This window comes from Trichogramma pretiosum, unplaced genomic scaffold, assembly GCF_000599845.2.
Source record: "Trichogramma pretiosum strain Unisexual culture from Peru unplaced genomic scaffold, Tpre_2.0 scaffold112, whole genome shotgun sequence".
NCBI lineage: Eukaryota > Metazoa > Arthropoda > Insecta > Hymenoptera > Trichogrammatidae > Trichogramma > Trichogramma pretiosum.
Genome location: NW_019641022.1, coordinates 313,216 through 335,544, shown reverse-complemented (window position 1 = coordinate 335,544; position 22,329 = coordinate 313,216). Strand labels below are relative to the sequence as shown.

General features: G+C 41.1%; 5 protein-coding genes and 1 long non-coding RNA gene across 6 annotated transcripts; 4 read left to right on the top strand and 2 right to left on the bottom strand.

Annotated features, from left to right (window-relative positions):
* Nucleotides 1-69: 69 nt before the first annotated feature.
* LOC106652717 (probable low affinity copper uptake protein 2) lies at nucleotides 70-1,619 on the bottom strand. The gene is made up of 4 exons (XM_023458015.1): nucleotides 1,311-1,619; nucleotides 742-1,007; nucleotides 448-674; nucleotides 70-371 (listed from the first exon to the last, which is right to left on the bottom strand). Exons 2-4 carry the CDS (start codon nucleotides 1,005-1,007, stop codon nucleotides 244-246), a joined length of 621 nt encoding a protein of 206 aa, XP_023313783.1. The 5' UTR covers nucleotides 1,311-1,619; the 3' UTR covers nucleotides 70-243.
* On the top strand, nucleotides 1,561-21,835 carry LOC111693439. The gene is made up of 3 exons (XR_002763414.1): nucleotides 1,561-1,647; nucleotides 11,921-12,123; nucleotides 21,367-21,835. It is a non-coding gene; the product is annotated as an uncharacterized LOC111693439 (long non-coding RNA).
* On the top strand, nucleotides 3,379-5,953 carry LOC106652747 (dual specificity protein phosphatase MPK-4-like). Its single transcript, XM_014371877.2, has 3 exons — nucleotides 3,379-3,684; nucleotides 3,790-3,888; nucleotides 3,959-5,953. Exon 3 carries the CDS (start codon nucleotides 3,976-3,978, stop codon nucleotides 5,026-5,028), a length of 1,053 nt encoding a protein of 350 aa, XP_014227363.1. The 5' UTR covers nucleotides 3,379-3,684; nucleotides 3,790-3,888; nucleotides 3,959-3,975; the 3' UTR covers nucleotides 5,029-5,953.
* LOC106652669 (short stature homeobox protein 2-like) lies at nucleotides 6,043-9,802 on the bottom strand. The gene is made up of 4 exons (XM_023458014.1): nucleotides 9,529-9,802; nucleotides 9,327-9,349; nucleotides 9,105-9,254; nucleotides 6,043-6,899 (listed from the first exon to the last, which is right to left on the bottom strand). Exons 1-4 carry the CDS (start codon nucleotides 9,713-9,715, stop codon nucleotides 6,300-6,302), a joined length of 960 nt encoding a protein of 319 aa, XP_023313782.1. The 5' UTR covers nucleotides 9,716-9,802; the 3' UTR covers nucleotides 6,043-6,299.
* Nucleotides 16,322-19,380, top strand: LOC106652746. Its single transcript, XM_014371876.2, has 5 exons — nucleotides 16,322-17,046; nucleotides 17,107-17,220; nucleotides 17,309-18,064; nucleotides 18,130-18,774; nucleotides 18,839-19,380. The coding sequence occupies exons 1-5, from the start codon at nucleotides 16,490-16,492 to the stop codon at nucleotides 19,317-19,319; spliced, it is 2,553 nt and encodes an 850-aa protein (XP_014227362.1). The 5' UTR covers nucleotides 16,322-16,489; the 3' UTR covers nucleotides 19,320-19,380.
* Nucleotides 19,407-20,749, top strand: LOC106652748. Its single transcript, XM_014371878.2, has 3 exons — nucleotides 19,407-19,796; nucleotides 19,872-19,965; nucleotides 20,040-20,749. The coding sequence occupies exons 1-3, from the start codon at nucleotides 19,762-19,764 to the stop codon at nucleotides 20,616-20,618; spliced, it is 708 nt and encodes a 235-aa protein (XP_014227364.1). The 5' UTR covers nucleotides 19,407-19,761; the 3' UTR covers nucleotides 20,619-20,749.
* Nucleotides 21,836-22,329: the final 494 nt, after the last annotated feature.

Here is a 22,329-nt window from a genome sequence, read left to right as displayed (position 1 = left end):
TAATTGTAAATGATTGAATTATTTTTGAAAAATTTTTTGGTTTGTTATTTTCTAAAGTAATAGATTTTATCTATTTTCTAAAATTTGTATATACAATTTTTTTTACAGATATCAAAATTGTATCTCATCTTCTATTATATAATTTAAATTTATAAAAATATATAACAATTAATATAAATAGATATACAAGTCAACTTTCATAGAACTCTACTTATTGCTCAATTTGTATGAACACAATAATTCTTAAATTTCATCTCGGTAATGAACTTCAGCCTCAACATTAGCACTAATATTATTTACTTCTTCTTCTTCTGAATGTTCTGAAGTGATTGATAACGCTAATTCATTTCTCTCCACATAAACTGGAGAATCTGAAACAAATATCAGCTAATTGAAAATTTGAAACATTTAAATTGAATCAGAAACTCAGCATTCAAAATTTCTTACCAGCACAAACTGGATTACATTCTAACAGCCTTTTTCTTCTTTGAATTTTTTCTATATTCCATTCAAACCAGATTGGTCCAAAAATGTAATAACCAATTCCACTACCAATGGCTATGGCGATCATCATATAAATATTGAAAGACATTATTGAAAGCATTAGAATATATCCAAGACCAACTTGCAAGGACCAATGGATCACTTCCACAATCCATTTTAACCAGAGGTCACTATCAATTTAATTCAAATATTAAGAAAATTAATCAATTACTATTATAGTTAATGAATAAAAATTACCTTTTCAGACTTTTAACACTATGTGATCTTTTTGAAACTCTCGAAAGTAATGAAGAACTATCATTATGATGTCCAGCGACAACTATTTGGTTCTTTTGTTTGGAAATGGCACGTAATTTAGCTTGAGACAGTTTCATAGCTTCATACAATATACCTAGCGCTACTAAACCTAAACACGTAGATAAAAGACCCCATGTTGTTGTTATATCATATCCATAGAATAAAAAATCTTTTAATTCGACACCAAACCAAAGCCACTTGTGCATCTGCAAAAAATTTAAAAATACATCTTAAAAAAATGTAAAAAATTGTAAGTAAAATATTTCATGCATTTACAATTGTATGTAATAAAATTTGAATTTTTTAAATAAGTAAAATTTCAAACTTTCAGGTTATACTCAAATTATATTAGGCAAAAACAACAATTGTAAAAACATACTGATCAATTGTATGCAAGATATCACAGAATTGATAACAGGATGTACACAAGTGATGACTGTAAGCTCGACTTTATTCTTACTATTCAATAATCTTAATAAACTAAAAAATTATCTATTGATAACATTTACCTTATCTGTTTATTCAAACTCTTTCATAAGAATGAAATTAATGAAATTAAAAATTAAGGTAGCCTGGATTGACATCAAATGCAGAGCATAATGCTTTCAGACCAGCGTGCTTCTTGGACAACGATGAGCACAGCGAGTGATTGCAGTCAAAGGCATCGAATGCATTCGAAGAGCAAACATTGCATTTCTGAATTAGAGCTGCTGCAAATTGCACTTACGTTGTGCGAGAGCTAAACTGTCGCAGTGAAAGGGGAGACCGAACGAGTCCACATACTGCTTCCGACTGCTTGCCCCGCCGACGAGAGTCTGGAAAATGTTGAACGCACACGATCAACGCGTAAGCATAATCTTTCGTACGTACTATATAACGAACGGAGAACCGTTAGCAGCGAGATACGACAATCAAAGGTGTATTACGTACCTCTTGTTTTCGTGTTTGCTCTTCCGATTGCGTCCGCCGGCCAGCAGATCGAGTTAATGTATTCGTTCTCTCGTATTATATTCGAACGCAGAGCTACGCCGAAGGATGAGCGATGATAATCTCGCCTCGGTGCAGTCGTATTTTTATCGTCGATAACATTATACTTGTCAGCCGACGCGTGCTCGCACACTCTCTCTACTTGTATTATGCAGTGCGAGCGCTGCGAAAAATTATCGTTGTATTTTTATAGACGCGACGACGTGCAGTCCGCGTGCTCATCGTTATAACAATAACGCGTGCAGCACGCTCGAAATGCTTTCGCCTGAACTACTGCTACCGCACCGAATGTGCTAGTAATGTGCAATAGTACAATAGCATAAGTGTCACGTCGCGTGGCGCAGCCTCCGCCACGCGTGCTATCTTCGATGTCGTGTTTGTTTGTTTTTGTTTTTTTTTTTCACTCTTTCTCTCGCGATGTGACTCTCGCTGTCTTTCTGAAATTGCGTTACACGCGTGAGCGTCTGCTAGAGACCAGCTGACCGAGTGGAGTCTGTCGCAGACAGCTCGCGAGAGTCGGCGCGTTTTTCAACGTATGGGTCAACGACCTTTTGCAGTAAAATGTCTCTCCGCGAAATGATCGAATTAGACGTTTGCAACAATCGCATCGGATAACTTGAACAAATTCAAAATTGTTCCATTAGGTAAACGAAAACGTCGATGACGCTAGTTTAAAAATCAATTTCCTCCCGTATACGTTCGGATCGAACGTCGATTAAATAACAATGGTGCCCCTATTAACTTTCATCAATAATCGTTTAATAATCACCGCAGCGGAAGTCGGTATCGATATCCGCAAAACAATCGAGAGCAAATGTTATAATACTCTTCGGCGGCAACAATCGACGCATCATCGAGCGGATGCAGGCAGTCGATATGCAGACGCGTCCGCGCGACGTTTAATAATTGCACAGCTCGGCTGCAGTCATCCGCGAGCGAGAGAGAGAATAGATTCGCGCGTCCTTCCGATTTTAATTCAAAAATATAATAATCCACTCGAGCAGCTCAACGAGATCTGTGCTGTACTGCATTGCAATATAATGAGTATCTATCGTTGTTCACTCCAAGCAAGGTTGCGACGTTGGTATACAGTTTCAAATAGATATCGCGCACCTCTCATTCAATCGACTCCTCGACGCGTGTAAACAAACACAAAGCCCTCTCGTAGCTCGTCATTATATTTTGTACTTTTTTTTTTTGTTGCATCGGCTCTATATACCTCTGCGCTGCATATGCCTATTATAGAAGCGAAACTAAGCAGCTTCGCGTGCAGTACATGGCAGCTATCACGTGTAAGTGCACACTTACTTATAAATTCGGATTGCTCTCGGCAACGCGTGTACTCTTCGTGCATAGCACCCTATCTTCGGGGCAACTTCGCGAAACCGTGTCTGTGTGCACATAATGCAATATGCAAGGTTTTCTCTCCACTGTGTGCTCTACATACCTATATATATCGCAGCCACTACATGTCTCTCGGGTCGGTGGAGCAGCAGTGAGCAGAGCACTGAGAGGCAGCGGAGCAGACTGCTGCTGCTGCTGCCTATATAAAAGCGCGCGCGGGAGATCAATATAACCCAGTGCGTCGTCTGGTCTGCACGAGTTAGGTAGCGTATATATATCGGAAAACGTACTACACATTATTATTGTTGTACGCCCTCGACGTGGTTGTGTTTACATTGTATTAAATGTTAATTACAAAAGTTGTTGGCTGTCATCGAGTTGAGTGATGTCGCGCGGATCGTGTTCGCTACTACTCCCTCGATTCGCCTTTAATAATCGTTCAAGCTGTCAGTGATTCCCGAAAATGCATAATATGTGATAATCAGCAGTAAAAAAAAGGAGGCATCGTCGATTAGTAGATTAATAGATGCGAAATCTGCTTTTCAACAATATGTAAGTGTATTGTCAGTTTTTATGAACTGTTATTTATTTGAATGACAGCTATAACTTTGCTGCTGTTGGAATTATTTAATGATTATTTGGTTTTTTGTTTAACAGGTAGTCGAATCATTTATATTTGACATAAACCAAGGTTGTTATTAGTCATTAAGGCATATACTATTATGTTGTATGAAATTCCATTGCATTATTAATAAGGTATGATTCATCTTTAACTTTATTTAAAATAATAATTTTTAAATGTACTTATAATTTAAAATTTTTTCAGAACTACAAAGTAGCATAATGGCCAAAAAAGAAAGTTCTTCTTTGACAAGGGAGGACTTTGAGGCTGGTCCTACAAGTTGTGATGAAATAGAGCCAAATTTATTCTTAGGTAATTTGACAGCTGCTACTGACATAGAGTGGCTGAAGAAAACAAAAATAACGCACATTCTCACTGTGGATTCATGTCCATTGCCAAGGAAAATTCAAGATGCATTACCAGATATCAAGCTCAAATTCATGCAAATGGCAGACATGCCAAGGGAAGATCTTCTTACTTCGTTTAATGATTCCAATCAATTTATAGAGAGTGCTTTAGAGTCTGGTGGTAAAATATTGGTGCATTGTTACTTTGGTGTATCTCGTTCAGCCACTATTGTCATTGCCTTCATTATGAAAAAGTACAATTTACCATTTGATAATGCTTTTGAGACTGTTAAAAAAAAGAGACGCTTTGTCGGTCCAAATCCTGGCTTCATTGCTCAACTTCAGCTTTACGAAGAAATGGGCTTTACAATTGATTGTACAAATATTCAGTTTAAAATGTACAGGCTGCAGATAGCAGCTGACAAGGTAAGAAAAGCTAGAATCTTGCCACAAAGCTACATTGATCTTATCAAACCAGATCCTGCTTTAAACAAAACGCACCCAGAGCCTACTGTATATCGCTGTAAAAAGTGCCGTAGAGTTGTTGCTAATGCCAGTAATGTATTACATCATAAGCCAAAAGAGAAGCAAGTTTGGCGTCACATTAGTAAAAAGTATGATAAAACAGAAAAACCAGAAAAAACTGAGAAGAAAGTAGAGGAAACTCCAAAAAAAGAAGATGAAGTTGATAAATCACAACCTTGCAATCAAACATATTTTGTTGAACCATTGGCATGGATGCCTGATATTTTACACAAAGTTGATGGTAAATTAAATTGCCCAAAGTGTTCATCAAAACTTGGCTCTTTCAGTTGGATATCAGGGTCTCAATGTCCATGTGGCAGCAAAATTGCCCCAGCATTTTATCTTATCCCATCAAAAGTAGATTGGAGCAATGTTGTCCAAAATGTCCTATCAACAGTGTAGTTTTGTTATATGCACTTTGTTATCATTCCAAATATCTAGTTTAAGAAAAGTTTCATTAGAATATTATCAAAATATTTAAGCCACTTGTAAATTACTACTGGACGGACAAACTACATTCTAAAATGTTTTGCATAAATTTAAGATGAAAGAATTTAAAATGGCACTCGTTAAAAATTTAATCAATTCTCTAAAGTATTTTGGCAAAAAAAAAAGTTGCAAAATTATATTCCAATATTACAGGCGCAAGCAGCCTATGTTTAAACGGATGAAAAATGTTATTACAAAAACTATCAAACAGAGTAATCTAAAAGAAAAGTAATTTTTAAATCGAGCACGTGTATAGAACAATATGAGACTTTTACCAAGGCGGGTCTAAATTAAATTTAAGCATGATCCATTACAATTATAGCAATTAGCTAGCTAGATTCAAGAAAAAAACTGACTGAAGTAGTATTAACGCATAGAATATTTCAGTTATAAATTTGGAAGAAACGAAAAAAAAAACCACTCGTGAACGTTGCATAAAACGTAAAGCAACCATCATTTCTAATTCAATAAAACGTACAATATGCTGATGTGCCAAATTCGATGCTGAAAAAATAATGAAGGTTTTACAGCCGAAAACAAAGTGAGACAGAAAAATGACAAGTTCGAATCATAATATGTAATATAAATAAAAAAAAAAAAAAATTATAACGTCTTCGCGACTACGCAGCAGAAAAAAAAACCAGTTTCAATTAAGGACGATCGTTGTTGAGAAAGGAAGTTTTTCTATATTGTTTTTTTTGTTACAATACATCTTTTCACAAAGTACAATTATTTTGCTAATCTATATATTATATATTTCAAGTGAGAATACTTGCGTTAAGTTATTAACAAATGGATATATTATTAAAAAATAAAGTGAACCATTACGAAATCGTTATCGACAAATATATGTACACATTTCTTTGGTGCATCTTTATTTATTCCACCGACATGATAAATCTATATCTCGCATCGTTAATCGAACACTTGAGTTTTACAATTTGCGTTATAAATAAAATATATAGTATTTATATTATGTACAGGCCGCTTCTTTGGTTTTCACCAGCAGCGGACGTAGAGAAAGTTAAACACGCTACACGCAATTATATGCACGCTTAAAATTTCTAAATTCACTCGCTTTCGTTTAGTTCTTTTATCATAGCACCTGAGATTACTTTTTTAATTGCCTTTAGTAAATTTACACAAAAAAAAAAGAGAAAAAAGAATTGCGCGCAGCGATCCTCTCACATCGTCGCGTGATAGCCGCTCTGCGCACCGGAGCTCGTCGTCGCCGTCGTCGCGTACTGCGGATGAGCAGCCGCCGATCTCAGTCGGCTGGTCAGGTTGCTGCCGCTCGGGTGCAGATGATGATGGTGATGATGAAAGACGTTGCCGGCTATGAAAGCCGCCGCAGCCGCGGCCGAACTGACGAAGCAGCTGCTCGTCGACGACGCCGTGCTCGTTGTCGTCTGTGCGGTCGACGATGCAGCAGCTATGCCATTATTGCTGCCGTAATGCTGCTGCATCGACGCTCGCCAGTAATCGCCCACGTAGCTCCCGTAGCCGCTCGTCGTCGTCGACGCCGTTTGAAAGCCGTGATGATGCTGATGGTGATGATCCATCGGCATCGCGTCGACGCTGTTATTATTATTATTGTTATTGTTGCCGTTGATCCCGCACGAGGTCGTCGATACGATCGGCGATCGATGTATCGGCCTCAGCGGCAGACTCGTCGTCTCCAGGTCCGCGCGGCCGATCTGCAGGCCGCAGGAGGAGCCGCCGCGGCCGACGGTCAAGCTGCGCTCGTTCCGGCGAAACTTGGCCCGACGATTCTGAAACCAGACCTATGCGAATTCGCGCGTTCAATGATAATTATATATATACGACTGCGACCGTGCGGTGGTGGGCCGGCAATTGAAATTTTAGATCTCGTTTCGACAATGGCTAATCGCACAACGTAAAGGGTTTGTAGCCGCGCGACACACCCCCGCCCAAAAAAACTCGATGCGTATAGAGCTGACCACACGGAGGCTATTCGACGCGTGCCACATTATATATATGGTATAGAGGCATATTATAGGCGCCCCCGTTGTATAGCAGCTGTATTATATAATATAATAAGTTGAAAGTCTAATTACATTCGCATATACGTGCGCGCGCGTGTGTGTATATACAGTGGTCGTCGCGTAATTACCCACATTGCGCTCCGAATAATGAAAAAAAAAATTACGACGGTACATCGCTGACAGCTCGCACCGACACGTGCGTGGTCAACCGAAATTTTCATCGCGCGATGCATTTTGTTAATATACTCATAATGCCTGCTTTATATTATGTAGTATTGCGCGTGCCACGTGGATCGACCTACACACAGAAAAAAGCGTCGAATTGCGATGAGTCCGTGTATCATATATACGTGCCACTTTTTTTTCAACCCCCTTCAATTAGCTACTGTAATGTAAAAGCGACCGCAAATTCCTAATGCCGATTGCACAATTGCGACTAGGTGTGTGTGTTTCATTGTACTTGACTGTGTGTTAATTTGTATATAATGTGCTTGCGGTGTACGTGTGAGTGTAATTTTAATTTTTTCTCATTCATACGCTACTTTCCGACGGATTGAGTTACAATCAAAGAAGCAGAAAAAAAAGACAAAAAAAGTAAAGGTCTGACAAAAACGGAGCTCGCGCGCAGCACCAGATGTTGTCCCGGCGCGATCCGAAACTCAACGTCGTACGCAATAATCGGTACTATACATAAAATACGCTTGGTGCAGTTTTACGTATACGCAGTACACGAGCACGACAAAACGAAATCGCAGATTCTTACAAATAGGGCCGAGTTTCTTCAAAGCATATACCTTATACGCTGCTCGCGTACGCGTCAGCTTCCTATCATCGCGATGACAGGGTCGCCTCTCTCGCTAATTATCATTATTATTATACGTACGAATAAGAGCTAGCTATAGCTAGCTCATAGCGTCTGAGCCTCTTGCGGTGCAGTCTTGCCGCGCGCGCGTCTTGACAGAGGCCGGACAGCGTGACGGCTCCTATCCTATATATGCTGGCACCGCGTATACATTCGGTGGTGTTGCTCGTGCAAAACGCAGCTCGTGTCTTCGAGTATGTGTATAATCCGACACTGCTAAGGCCGCTGCTGCTGCTACTCGTGTCAAAAAGACCGTATGTGCGTGCAGCGCGTATGTATACGTATTATATACCGAGAAAGTCGAAAAAAGGTCGCAGCTGACTAACGCACGGCAAGCGGAGATAAAAGGGCAAAAAAAAAAAGCAAGAGAGAAAAAAAGGATCTAGGGCTCGCTCGAGATGTGTCCCCCTCAGATTTTTCGTCTCTTATTAGCATCAACGAGTGGTTGATCGATACTACGAGCACTTGATAAAATAACTACTATTTTATACTTTGACGCGTCCTCGCACTACTGGCTATCGATTCGATATTGTATTTCGCGTTGCACAGAGAAAACAAAACAAAAAAACGCGTCCACTCGACTGGGCCTCGGTATTTCGATAACTCCAATGTTAATATCAATCGAAATTATACACCCGAGTAATTTTCGGCCTTTCATTTTTTTTCCTCGTTTTTCACTATAATATCACTGCCGCGCTCGAGTCGTATCGTGTCTCTGCAACACGCGACAAGTGCCCGACATCGCGCGTCTCGCAACGTCTATGCGCGATATAAAAAGAAAGAAAATATGCGAGCCGAGTCGGAGATCGGCTGTACTGCGGCAAAATATATCAGGATACGCTAATCATAGCTGCAGCGGCGCGTGCACTTGTCGCATCTTCTTGCTTTTATACGCATACGTTCGTATATATAGCTGCGCGCACATGTTACTCTACAAAGATGACAACCTTTCAGCGCGCGCGGCAAAGCTTATATGTGTATACGCATAGAGGATGAACTTTTTTCGTATAGAGCACCGCGCGAGACTCTTCGACTCGGTCCAACTACTATACCGCACGCAGACATTTACGTCGGATAAAATTATAATTTTGTCGGTACAAAAATAACGAAGATATATATACCTGAACGCGAGCCTCGGACAGCGAGACCCGGGTGGCGAGCTCCTCGCGCACGAACGCGTCCGGATAGTGGGTGCGCTCGAAGACGCGCTCGAGGGCGGCCAACTGTTGCGCCGAGAAGGTCGTGCGGCTGCGCCGAGGTCTGCGGCCTGCCTGCTGCTGCGCGACTCCGCCACTGGCACTTGTGTTGTTGTTGCTGCTGCTGTTGTCGTTGTTGTCGTTTACGCTCGATGCGTTGCCGTTGCAATCTGTTGTCGACGACGACGACGAAAAAAAAAAAAAACTATTTACTTGGAACGCAGCATCGGTACAGCAGCTGCTGTTTCTTATGAAAATAATAATGCACAATCAGACGCGCGCGATCTCCCCGATTGATTCCGTCAATGAAGCTCCTTGTTGTCTGCTGCCTCGAGTTCATAATACGTACCTAAATTGCGATTGCCTCTCGACAGCAGCCTCGAGACGGTGAAGTCTTGGGGCGCGTGGTGAATCGCGCCAGCGGAATTCTGCGCGGCTAACAATTGCTGCTGCTGTTGCACATGACCGTTGCCGTAATTATTGCCGCTCGACAGATCCGCGTGCAGCGTCGTTGCCGTCGTCGCCGTCAGCATCATCGGTATTATTTTATTTCACGAAATAATCATAATTTCTGCACTGCACGTCGTTGATTGAAAAACCCACACATGTAAAAAAACACAACACTTGCACACGCACCCACTCACATTCACGTACACGTACACGCATATATATTTATTATAATAATGTAATCAAAGCGGATCTCGGGTATCTCGGGCGCGCGCCACTAACGAGCTTTTAACTAATATAATTCGATCATCCGTGGACTCTCGAGACTACGCGCGCGCGCGCGCGGCTACCGTATAACCCCTCCTCGCCTTCTCTCTCTCTCGTTTCGAGAGTGCCAGAGAAATGTCATATTTCTGTTTGCTTCTTCTTCGAGATAGAGAGAGAAAAGTGGGAGCTTTGTACGAAATCTACGCGTAGTTCACGGGCCCGCTGCACTGTATATATAATATAATTGCATTTGCTGGCACGCGGACGGACGGACGGACGAGCGACTAAAGGCAAGTGTCGCGCGCGCGCCCCCCGGCAAATTGCCAACCGACGGATTCTCTTTTACCAAGCGTCTTCTCTTGGCTCTCTTGAAGAATTAGAGCGCGATATTCTTCTCTTTCTCTCTTGTCAAAAGTAGGTGGAGATTCCAGCTTGTATACATGATTTGCGGCTCCACCCTCGTTGACGTCTCATTGGCCGCCCGCAAGCTCGCTCTCTCTAGCGCTAGAGCTTTATCATTATACGCTTCGCTTTGTATTCTTTGTTCGCGATCGCTTGCATGCGTGGAAGCTATGCGCGTTATAATTGCGAAAGCTCGAGACCGAGAGTCAAAGTTTAATGAATCACACATTACGCATCTCGACTTCGATTGGCCAGTGCTGGTTGACTCGTTTTGCATAACGCGTCGTTTTCGATGAGCTTATACACGTCGCAATTAGCACGATCACGATCGGCAAGTATGACATGGTTGGAGCGTGATTGATCGACGACCGATTGGAGCTTTTTCATTCAATTATACCCGCAAGTATATATATCAAATTTACGAGCTTTCGATGATGTTCTTTTCACCTGTTATAAAAAATATATGCTTCTTAGCTTGCATAATAGTGGGAAGACGATTAGATCGCGTTTGCGCTTCGAATTGATGCAGATGCGCCGGCGCCCGTCGATGAATAAAGTAATTGTGAATAATCGTGTTAACTCATCGAGTACGAGTTATATTCTAGCCATGATATCAAGCTAACAAGTAGTAGATTCATTAATACAACAATCGCATCTCGATTGAAAAACGCTCAAAATTGTCGTCCAATTACCTCTCTCTACATCTTACTTTACACGTTTTTAATTGTATTTTTTTTCTTCGTCTTCGTATAAATCTCGTACGTTCACTGGCATACAGCGACTCGAGGTTCTCTACACATACGCACATCGCTCATAGGCATGCATGATCATGCTAGTGACCCGTCGCTCGCTGGTAGCTTTCATGTTTCCGCTCGTACGCGCGCTTTTTTTTTCTCTCTTTCTACATATCCGAGGGTTGATGCAACGCTACTAACGCGAAGCGGGAAACGAAACGAAGAGACCCGAGACGCATGTCCGCATCGTATGTAGTGTAAACACATACACGAGGGGGCCGATATAATATAATATGGTTACAGTACTGTGACGTATCATAGAGAAGGAGCGAGTGTTCGAGTTTCTACAATATATAAGGCACGCTGATCTCGATCTCGGAAGCTGCGCAGCCTTGAGGTCTTTTTTGTTGTTGTTGTTGTCGTTGCTTTTTGGTCGCTCTCCGAAGATGTGCGCGGTATCGTATTGTAACGCGCGTTGTGATACACGGGGGGACCCGCATACGTAGCCAGCAGGCAGCTCCTCAAATTTTTCAAATCGCGACTGCAAATTTTTGCGAAAAAAACAAACGAGTGACGCAATAATCGTTGAATTTTTTTTTTTATTTTCTCGTTCGAAACAATGCCGTGGCAAAAAATGCATCTTCTCGTAACCGACGCACTTGGTAATAACGCCACCGAGTGCGGCTGACCACATATATGCACTTCAGAGAAAGGCATATAACTTTCGCAAATATTACCGACCTTTTGTTCGACGAGAATAGCAAAACAACAAAAATCATAAATGTCCGATTTATTGCATCCCCTCGAAAAATCATCGCCGTGAATATATACATGTGCTCTGCATATGGAATAATTCAACAAACTTATTGATACGTAAAAATTGACTTGCAGCAGGAGTGACGACGGCTGCTGACCAAACCATCGAGAGGCCCGCAATAATGAAGATATCGTTTTTGGCCGCAACAATAATAGGCCGAGGCAGAGTTATGTATGTATACCGCATTCAACGTCATCGCGGGGCTTTTGCACGCTGGACAACGGCCGCAGCAGCAGCGGCAGCAGCAGCAAAAAAGAAAAGAAGGAGAGGAAAAAAAGTTTGGTAAAATTTATGTACTCCGTTTCGCACGTACGTACAATAATATATATACACGTATTTCGTGCAAAATCATTTTTGACCCTTACCCCCCCTTTCGGGAATTTATATACTCAGCGATCGTCGTGAATGGCGAGAGAGAGACTAGAGAGGGTAATATACAACACACGTGAGATACGCTGTACAGTACGATGACCATTGCTCGCTCGTACATGCGCTGAGCCAAAAGCGTATTATGAAGAAGTCCGTGACTCTATTATGTAAAAAGTGCAGCGCGCGGCTCATTGTTGCGAGTCAGCGACGTGTGTATACGTGTGCACTTCGTATACATACGTTTATAGGCAATGTGCTGATGCCTTTTTTTGCGCGCATTTATTCGTAATTCGGGGCCAGTACTATATAGGTCTAGGCGATGTACGTTGTGTATACGCGCGAGCGAGCTGCGCGAGATGACCGTTTTTGGGGTGCTTTCGATCGGATTTCGATGTACATATAGATGTAGGGCAGCAGCTCGATGCACCAGAGAGAAAAACTTTTTACCCGATTTATTTTTTCGTACATCTCGTTTAAGAGTGACAGCTATTGCGATCTAATACCTCTCTCTTATTTTTTGATTGACGCGCGAGAGTAGATATTTTGACAATTTTATTGAACTCGCGTGTCAGCTTTGATTAGAACGGTGGGAAATTTTTTCTCTCTCGATCTCCCTGCGCATGGATCTCGACCACAGGTTTTTTTTATATTAAATATAATCAAAACTACTATATAAATTCCCACGGAAATGCAAGTTGATTTTTACAATATCATATGTATAATTCATGATCATCGTTTCCTCTTAACGAATACATACCCACACTCATGTACTAGTTATAGGTGCAACATTGTATATAATACAGTCTAATAATAGTACGATGTATAAGGTCGTGTCCCGCTCCCGACGACATTTACACGACTGTCATAATGTTCAACTCGAATTCGAGTGCACACCGTATAAAGTGCACCGACGATCGCCGGACACTTATAAGCTCGCAACTACGTGACATGCTACGATATCCATACGATATGCTGCCTTTTATTTTTCACTCGCGCACGCGTCGCTGTCGTTCACGATTTTCGGCGTCGACGTCGCTCGTCTATTTTTTTGTTAAATTTAAAGTTCGGAAGCTAACGATGTAAAGACTCCGTTCCATCGGTGAGAAAAATTGGTACTCTCCAAACTCACTTGTATACGCGCATATTATAATATTTTTGAGTCTTCTTACTCTTAATCCCTACGCACGATACACGCGGATATTCGTATATCATATACGTATCATAGACCGCACAACGACGATCCACACACGCGTATATGATTCCAGGAAACTCATCCGCAAAGTGAGAGACGACGCGCGCGGCGCAATTTTACGTCCCGTATAAACACCGCTGCACTTTCCGAATCGCATCGCGCACTGCGCGCATTATACATTTATATACGATCGTGAGCTCGCGACTTTGAGCCGGGCCGTATACGTATACGAGCTCGCAGTTCTATTTTGATAATTATTGTTGAGTTGTGCGTGCGCGTCGACGAGTATCCTGCGGCAAATGTTGCACATACACATAAGTATACGCCGCGGAGTTTAGTCGCTTGACGGATGGCCTCGCGCCACCATGAGAAAGCCGTTTCTTAAGCGTCGATGACTTTACACGCAGCGGCGTCAGCGTCAGCAGAGAATTAGCTCGACTCGAGCTTTATATTACGTTCTTTACTTTTGTGTCCTTTTTTTTACTCTTTTTCCCTTATATTCCATATAGTCCTTTTATTTTTTGTCAATGCGGAAATACGGAGTACACAGGCGCTGCGTGTAATGCGCGCGCGATAACCCTCGGAACGTATCGCGTTATAATGGAAGAAAGAAAGAGAAAAAAGGAACGAGACGGATTCGGGATCCATTGTGACGGGCCGCGATGTACCTTTTTCTCTTTCGAAAGGTCATAAATAAGTCGGTGATCTCGTGTATACATATAAGGGCTGCGATGTGTATAAATGTCGCACAATGCTGCGCGTGTATCTCGTAAATACACACCCAAAGTACGTAAACCACCGCGAGATTCGTCGTTGCCGTTTTTTTTTTTATTACGATCTCGATCCATACAATACATCCTAAAACAACGCGACGATATTTTAATGGATATAATATAATATAATATCGGCATATCGGCATATCGACGTGCAAACACGACGAGATCGTGTGTGTACACACGATACAACGAACTTTTTTTTTATTATTCTTTTCTTTTTTGCGTCGCAGTGCGGTTCGTTCGCGCTCGCAGTGATCGATTGACTTTTACGATCTCGCGCGGCGGCGCGGCGCGTCGCGCATCATCGAGCACGCACACACACACCAGCTCGCGAATCCCAAAGTTTGCTCGTCTGCACGCACGATGGGGTCGAAATGCCGAAAATCAATCGATGCGTTTACGCTGCTTTCTTTTCTCTCCTTTTTTATTACCCCCATTGCGGTGTAATGAGTGCAGTGTATGTGTGCGTGCGGTAACACGTATCGTAATACGAATGTATAAATCAGTGGGTAATAGCATTTTTTTTGTCCATCTACTTTTTTCCTGTATTTATATGCACGTATATCGATGCGCAAAAAAATTCGGCCTCAGCTCGTGCATATAATTTCACACGGATCTATTTAAGAAATAATTTACAAACCATTTTATTGCGACCGTAGGTAGCTCCCGCGGCTATAGCCACCGCGACGAGAAGATATCAAGAGAAAAAAAATCGATGGGAAATTTTCTTACGTATACGTATCCGCGTGCTCACGGTCAAAAATTCGTTTCCGATTTGATTGTACGCGATTCGCCACGGTATCTCTTCGGCTCTTCTATTCCTTCCTTTTTTTCCGTCGCGTCTGCCGACTGCGCCAAAACCGATGTATAATTTACATCAAATTTGGAAAAATATATGAAGGGGGCTCGGGTGAGTTATGTATACACAAACGCAGCGACTCATCGAGCTATGTACGTATACACATTGTATGCAGTTTTTTTTGCGGATGAAAAAAAAAAAAACGAAAACACACAGTCGAGGGTAAAAAGTATCCACGGAGCGTATGGGAATTTTTTCTTTTTTTTGCACGACTTGCGGTTACTTCGTTTTTGCCATCCTTCTGGCGAGCAACAGCTTATATTATCAAACGAGAGTATTTAATCGTCTTAATATTAAGTCATCCCCTTTCGAGACGAACTGCCCTAATATGCGCGCGTGCGTGTGTGTAATGATCTCGGCACTAATGATCTCGATCTCTCCAGGCGGCATTGAAAATCTCGCAGCGGGGCGTCTTCCTTATTCTTCTTGTATAATCTCGAAAATCGTCGTGAGAGATCATCGGCGCGATGAAAACATTACCCTCGAGTCTCGAAAGACTAATGAAGAGTAAATGTAAGGCAACGTAATGTCGGAGCGATGGTGCTTTTTCGCATTTTTATCTTTATTATGTATGAAAATCGGGGTAGAGGATCGGTGCGTGTGTCAGCGACATCAATTGGGACAGATGCGCGTGTGTAACGATACAGACGAAGAATAATCGTCCCTCGACTCAACAGCTCGTCTCGTACGAATACCTATATGTCTTTCGAATTTATAGCCCTGGACACTCGTAGACAGTCGAGGCGAGGCATCGTAAAAATCTTCAGAATTCGAGAGACAGAAAGTGAGAAAAAAAAGTCATTGCAGAAAATAACTTTTCCTTGCTCGACTCCGTGTATGTACTACACATCGTCGCATGATACCGGCAATTCTTAAAAAAACCTTTTCTCTGACTCTCGTTTTGGCTTTGAGGCATCGTATAGCTAAAGTAAAACAAAACCAGGTTTTGTAAGAAGGAAATTAAAATGGTATCGATATGAGTGGATTGTGGCCTGGTAAAAATTTATTTCGTTCGACTTGAGTCGTATTCGAAGCTACGGTCACCCGCGTAGTCAGATTTGCCCACTAGTGATCGGCAGGCGGATTTTTTTCTAAAGGATTACAGGCAGCTCGATTCTCTAAACGGAACATTTTTATCGAAGCATAATGTGAAATAATCCTAGTAGGAAATGTTGAAAATATGATCTCGTGTGTGTATTGTTCGACCGTTGTGTTTATCGTATTCTTACGTATATGAGCGCGGGAATACAATGTTGACACGAGGTCTATTGTACATTTCTGTAACCGTTAGTATTGATAGAATCGGCATTATTGCCGGATGTCGTACACATCAAATCGTAATATTAATTGATCTATTCTACGCGAAATACTCATTTTATTCACTGATCATCGAATAGTTTAAAATACACAGTTTGATCGGTATCGGACTATTTGATCGAGGACAAAAATGGCACTAACTGCATTGAATCGGGAGTACTTTCTCCGAAAAGATAACGCTGATTCTCTCATTAACTTAGTAAATTATATAAAGAGCAGAGGAATCAAGCAAGAACATCTAGAGGATGGAGAAATTTTAATAAATATGATTCGTAACGGAATGAGAAGATTTGTGAACGATCATCCCTCCGAAGAACAATTGGAGGAATTTAAAGATACGATTCTTGAGTTTAAAATAGATTATTTGAAGGAAATTAGTCTGTATCGGCTGAACCATGGCATTTTGGCGATCGCGTGCCTGGAGTATCTACTGTTTCCTGGGTCAAGCGATCAAGAATATTTAGAGTTACATTGTTGCGGCACAGCAGAGGCTACCATGCTATATATTATGCTGGGTCCAGTACGGGAACCCAACGACGACACAAAGAGAGCGGCAGCATCTTTTTTCTCCTGGCCAGATCGTTTAAGAGAAAACGGATGCTTGGAAGCGGTAAGATCGTATTTGCGAGGAATTCATATCGACGATGACGAACAGGACTACATACGTAACAAATCCATCGAAGTAATGTGAGTGAATTTTTAAAAGATTATATAATTTTTTACTCTGTAATAATTTTTAATTTTCAGTAATGAAATGGCAGAAAATGTATTAGATCCCGTGAGAGATCATTCACCTGTGCCTTTGCCTGTGCCTGTACCCGTGCCTGCGAACGACCAGGAGCCTCGACCAGTTTCACCAATGTCGGTAGATGATGATTATTCATCAGCTGTATCAAAACGAAAAGAAGTTTATATAATTTTTTACTCCATAATAATTTTTAATTTTCAGTAATGAAATGGGAGAATATGTAATAGATCCCGTGAGAGATGATTCACCTGTACCTCCGCCTGAGCCTGTACCCGTGCCCGCGGACGACCATGAGTCTCGACCAGTTACACCAATATCGGTAGACGATGATTATTTATCAGCCGTATCAGACACAACAGGAAGTGGGTATAGTCAACGCATCCGGTATAATACAATGGACCAAGTATATTTTCGTCAAAAAATTCATGCAGATGCTATCATTGGATTGCAAAATTATTTAATTAAGCATAATATTCAACGACATCATTTAAGTAATGATGATATTTTAAGAGATATGATTCGTGCGACGATAGGAAGACGTCAGAACAACGACCCTACGGAAGAAGAAAAAGCAACGTTGAAAAGAACGATTTTTCTTTATACGCTCGACTTTTTAAAGGCGATTAATTTGTATCGTATAAATGATGGCATATTGTTGGTCGCTTGCATCGAGTTCGTCCTGTATCCCGGCAAATCTGATAAAAAGTACAACTCGATATATCTCAGCAGTTACCCAGAGGCGAAGAAGGTATATACAAAACTGTGTGGCATTCCAAGAGACAGTAAGCTCAAAATGGCCATCCTCAAATCGGCTAGACGTTTTCTTTTTTGCCACAAGTATGCAAGAAATAGAGAATACTTGGAGAAAATAAGATCTTATTTGCGAGAGCTTGTCCGAAGAGAACCCCTAGACGACGAAGAAAAAAAATTCATAAAACAAAGGACCGTTCAATTGATGTGAGAGAATATTTTTAATATAGTTAATATAATTTTTTACTTTAAAATCATCTGAAATTTTTCAGTACTGGCAATAAAGATATCCAAATTATTCAGCCGCCTGAAAATAATACGGATCCCGCCGAAGACCATTCATCAACTTCGTCCAAAGCTCCTTACATGAATCGAGAATATTTTCTCAAACAATCTAATGCGGATCTTATTATTTCTTTAAGAAAACATTTAATTGATAACGATATTAAAAGGGAAAATTTAGATAATAAAGATGATTTAATTGGTATTCTACGTGCGGGAACGAGGAGATCTAGTAGCTACGTACCTACGACTGGAGAACTAGAAACGCTTAAACGTACCCTTCTCAATTTTACCATTGATTATTTGAAAGAAGCTGATCTGTATCGAATGAATCGTGGCATATTACTCGTGGCCTGCCTGGAGTGGTTACTCTTGCCTGGGGAAGACGTAGAAAAATATTTAGAGATATATAACTGCAGCCAGTCAATGGCGACCAAGTTGTATAATAAACTGTGTGGTTTTCCAGAACAACACGAACTCGACGATGCCACAGTGAACTCGGCTGAATGTTTTTTTCGAAACAAAAAGTTTTCAAATGAAAATGGATGCCTGGAAACAGTTAGATTATACCTGAATGGAATTGTTATGGATGATGAGAAGTTGAAATTTATAAAAGAAACATCAATTCTATTAATGTATGTAAATCTTTTAAAAATGATTGATAAAATTTTATACATTAAAATTACACTTAATTTTCAGTAACGATAAAGCAGCCATGGACACTGTTCAACCGCCATTAATTATAAAGCTTCTCATCGAGCCTAATACGCCCAATTTATTTGCAAAACACCAGTCTCAACTATCCGCCCCGAAAGAAGCCCCGAAAGAAGCGCCGGTAGAAACGTCTAATCGTCGAGCACGCGTAGTATCGGTATCACGGATAAGCGACGACTTTGCTCAACTTTACCAGCCTGGTCAGACAGTATTGGCGATCAGAAAGTCAGATTCGAATTTCTGGCCAGCCAAAATTATGGACATTGGCGATTATGTGATGTATGTTAAGTTTTTTCCACTGTTAGGAGAAATGGAAGTCATTACAATGAAAGAAGATGTAAAAGCGTTTAGCTTAACAGGAATCCATAATACTATTCACGCTCGAAGTCCTGATTTGACGCGAGAATGCTTTATGAATGCATTGGCATTGGCTTGTGCGGAACTTCAGGAACGAATGTTTTGTTAATCCAATTTAATGGCATTTTAAATCTTAATTATAATAAAATTTTACTTTTAATCTGAAAAAATAGTCATTTTTATTATCAATGTAGTAATTTCATCAATGCTACAATTATTATGACTTGGTTTTACTTAGCACGTTTTGATAACTTCGAAATCTCATGCCTTGATTTGTAAATAATATTATTAAATTAAATTTAAGCTTGGAGCTATAATCGTCTTCTGTTGCTAGAACGCGGTACTTCGCCGCGAATGACTTGATATCGCTAGGCTGTGCGCGGAGCTGTATGAGCGAGCACGAGTCGGCCCTCTTGGCAGATCGACATTTTTCCAAAGTACAGTGAGCACAGCCCAGCAGTATTCGCTACTCTTTTCGCGTTTAGCTACAGTTTTATACGTGAAATCATCTCGGAGAGATTATTTTTTTTACGAAAGTCCGAGTGACAATAATGGAATCCAGTGGTTTCTTCGACTGTGCCGACAGGTAGTTCTTATTTAACGAGTACGAAGTTATAAAAATATTGTAACGAAATAGTTGATTCCATTGGGGTTATTTCAGAGAGAAAGAGGAGCCCAGCGATGAGTCTCGCGTTGAAAATAATCGTGAAAAGACTGAAGAGAAATCCGATCTACGAGATCCACGAGAAAATTCAGTGAGTGGCGATAATTATACGTAACTTCTATTTGTTTAAATCTAAATTCTTACGTAGGTTTCTTTTTTCAACAGTCAGATATTCTTCAAATATGCGGTGTTGAACGTGAAAGCGAACTTGATGGTGACAGGAAAATAGTTATTGCCGTAAATTCATCAGCAGTCAGTAAAATCACCAATGATTTTAAAAATCGCTGGAAAGATGTACAGCAGGAATTTTTTAGTGAGGCTGTAGAAGAATCGAATTCGTATCTTGACCGCGAACTCAACGACGATGTGCAAATAGTTTTCCAGGACGAAGATGTAAAGTCCCAATTTTATTCATCGGTGGTTGAAAAAATTGCCATTCATTCTCCAAATCATTCGCAAAATGCAAAAGATAGCCATGGTCACAGTGATCAAAGCATAATCAAAGTAGAATCCATGGTGGAAGTCGCACAGGATTTTTTTGACGATGCCGAAGAAGAATCAAATTTGAATCCCAAGCGTGAACTCGTCGAACAAACAAACATCGATACGGTGGACGATCGATGCATTACCCACTCGTGTGCAAAGATCTTTTATCGAAGGGTTATCTCGAAGCTCATATTCATTCGGTGCACAGGGGTGTATCGCGTAGATGTGGCAATTGTGGAAAAATTTTTGCACTGCTAAGCAACCTCCTCATGCACGTAAAAACACACGGAGTCAACGACGCGCACAAACTCGATAAACGCGGAGAAACGTTTCAACGACGAGAAAAATCGCCAAGCCCACACTGATTCGGTGCATCGCTAATGTATGCCAATTTCATAAATATTTTGTTACTCCAATGTATTCTCACTGTGTAAAAAATTACGTTGAAATTTAGATAAAATTAATAAATTATAACTTTTCAAGTTTACGCAAATTTTACAACGCTAGTCCTAGATCCTGCAAGCTTTGCTTCCCGACTCATACTTACGTCCGAAGCTCTTCTCGCTTTTTAATGCATCAATTTTTTTCTAAAATCATACCATTTAAATGAATTTTTCCTCTCGGTCATTCATGAATGCCCAGCTGAAAGCCAAAAAGCGAGTCGGTGAAAAATCCCTTACGATTTCGTCACGAGGAATGCGGCTCGTACAGCCGCGCTCGAGTACCGTATACAGTAATAGAAGGGCCTCCCCGGGCTTCTCTCTACAGCCTCGTTAATTTATGTCTTATGGTGTACAGACGGTATAGTGCCTATAAACCCATTGTCAGGCGTGCGTATACTGCTCTCGTCTCGGCCGTGTCCACGATTAGGTACTTTTAATTCGATCGCGTCACGCTGGCCACCGGACATGAGGCCTAGCCGCATGTCCGGCATAGTACGCGCACACACATACGCATCTGCGGAAGTATATGTACCGAATATATATATGTGCTTTTCTCGTTGCAGCTCTCTCTCTCTCCTGATCCAGTTGAATTTATCTGGCTGAAAATTTAAGGCGTCACGGGATATTAGCCGAGGAACATATATCTGAAAGCAGCAGTAGCAGCAGTACTACAGGGACAAATGAAAGATGTGCTCTCCAGACAATTGCTCGAACTCTGATAGCAGCTAGCTCGAAGCTGCCTTGCATCGCAGATACATCATCAAGAGACAACTGTACTTTATACTCTCGTACTGTGCATCGGCCGTTGTTCAAGTATATTTCACATAAAGTAGGCTTTGTTGCTCCAAGTAATACATACAGTGTGTAACGATTTTAAGTTCTTACGCGGTCCGCGCTGAATGCAATAAAGAACGTGTGTGGTGTGGCTTGCGTCGAGTCGCAACGAGCCTCTGTAATAGTGCAACATGACTTAATCAATTTTTATTAGCTGCAGGGCCGAAATGAACGACATAATGATGATTATATAGAGCATATCTTATCTCGTAGAATATTAAATAAAAAAAAATAATGATAAAAACAGATGCCGTTTCTTTTTTTTTCATTACTCCGAAATTTACGACAAGTCGCTCGGTGGTTTATCGTCTTGGAATTATTATATAGCTCGCTTTTGAAAGCCGCGTGCGATACGTTGTAAACTCGCACGGGGTCTTCTACGTGCGGATGCACCTCGTGCACGATAGATCTCGAGTCGACGATAAAGAAAGGGGTTAAAAATTAACATATTTTACGAGGTCGGCTCGGTAAACGCGTAAGACTCTCGCGGGTGGGATGCATGATAATAATAATAAAAAAAAAAAAAAATGAAGCTACACGCGCGTATACGTTTCAACATCTGCCACGCTCGCGTAATCAATTTCGCGGTCTTCCACGCGTGCCGTCGTAAGTCGCAGGGTGCAGTTAACCTGCGTGACGCGTTTCGTTGTTGCTGTATAGTTGTATACAGCTCGACGGTCTGCCGTTCGGGG

Coding starts and splice junctions, on each gene's coding strand:
- LOC106652717 (XM_023458015.1), bottom strand. CDS start 1,007: ATGCACAAGTGGCTTTGGTTTGGTGTCGAATTAAAAGATTTTTTATTC. Junction 675..741: donor AGTGTTAAAAGTCTGAAAAG/GTAATTTTTATT, acceptor TTAAATTGATAG/TGACCTCTGGTTAAAATGGA. Junction 372..447: donor ATGTAATCCAGTTTGTGCTG/GTAAGAAATTTT, acceptor TATTTGTTTCAG/ATTCTCCAGTTTATGTGGAG.
- LOC106652669 (XM_023458014.1), bottom strand. CDS start 9,715: ATGATGCTGACGGCGACGACGGCAACGACGCTGCACGCGGATCTGTCG. Junction 9,350..9,528: donor GAGAGGCAATCGCAATTTAG/GTACGTATTATG, acceptor CGTCGACAACAG/ATTGCAACGGCAACGCATCG. Junction 6,900..9,104: donor TGTCCGAGGCTCGCGTTCAG/GTATATATATCT, acceptor GAATTCGCATAG/GTCTGGTTTCAGAATCGTCG.
- LOC106652747 (XM_014371877.2), top strand. CDS start 3,976: ATGGCCAAAAAAGAAAGTTCTTCTTTGACAAGGGAGGACTTTGAGGCT.
- LOC106652746 (XM_014371876.2), top strand. CDS start 16,490: ATGGCACTAACTGCATTGAATCGGGAGTACTTTCTCCGAAAAGATAAC. Junction 17,221..17,308: donor CCTCGACCAGTTTCACCAAT/GTCGGTAGATGA, acceptor TTTAATTTTCAG/TAATGAAATGGGAGAATATG. Junction 18,065..18,129: donor CAAAGGACCGTTCAATTGAT/GTGAGAGAATAT, acceptor GAAATTTTTCAG/TACTGGCAATAAAGATATCC.
- LOC106652748 (XM_014371878.2), top strand. CDS start 19,762: ATGGAATCCAGTGGTTTCTTCGACTGTGCCGACAG. Junction 19,797..19,871: donor TTCTTCGACTGTGCCGACAG/GTAGTTCTTATT, acceptor GGGTTATTTCAG/AGAGAAAGAGGAGCCCAGCG. Junction 19,966..20,039: donor GAGATCCACGAGAAAATTCA/GTGAGTGGCGAT, acceptor TTTTTTCAACAG/TCAGATATTCTTCAAATATG.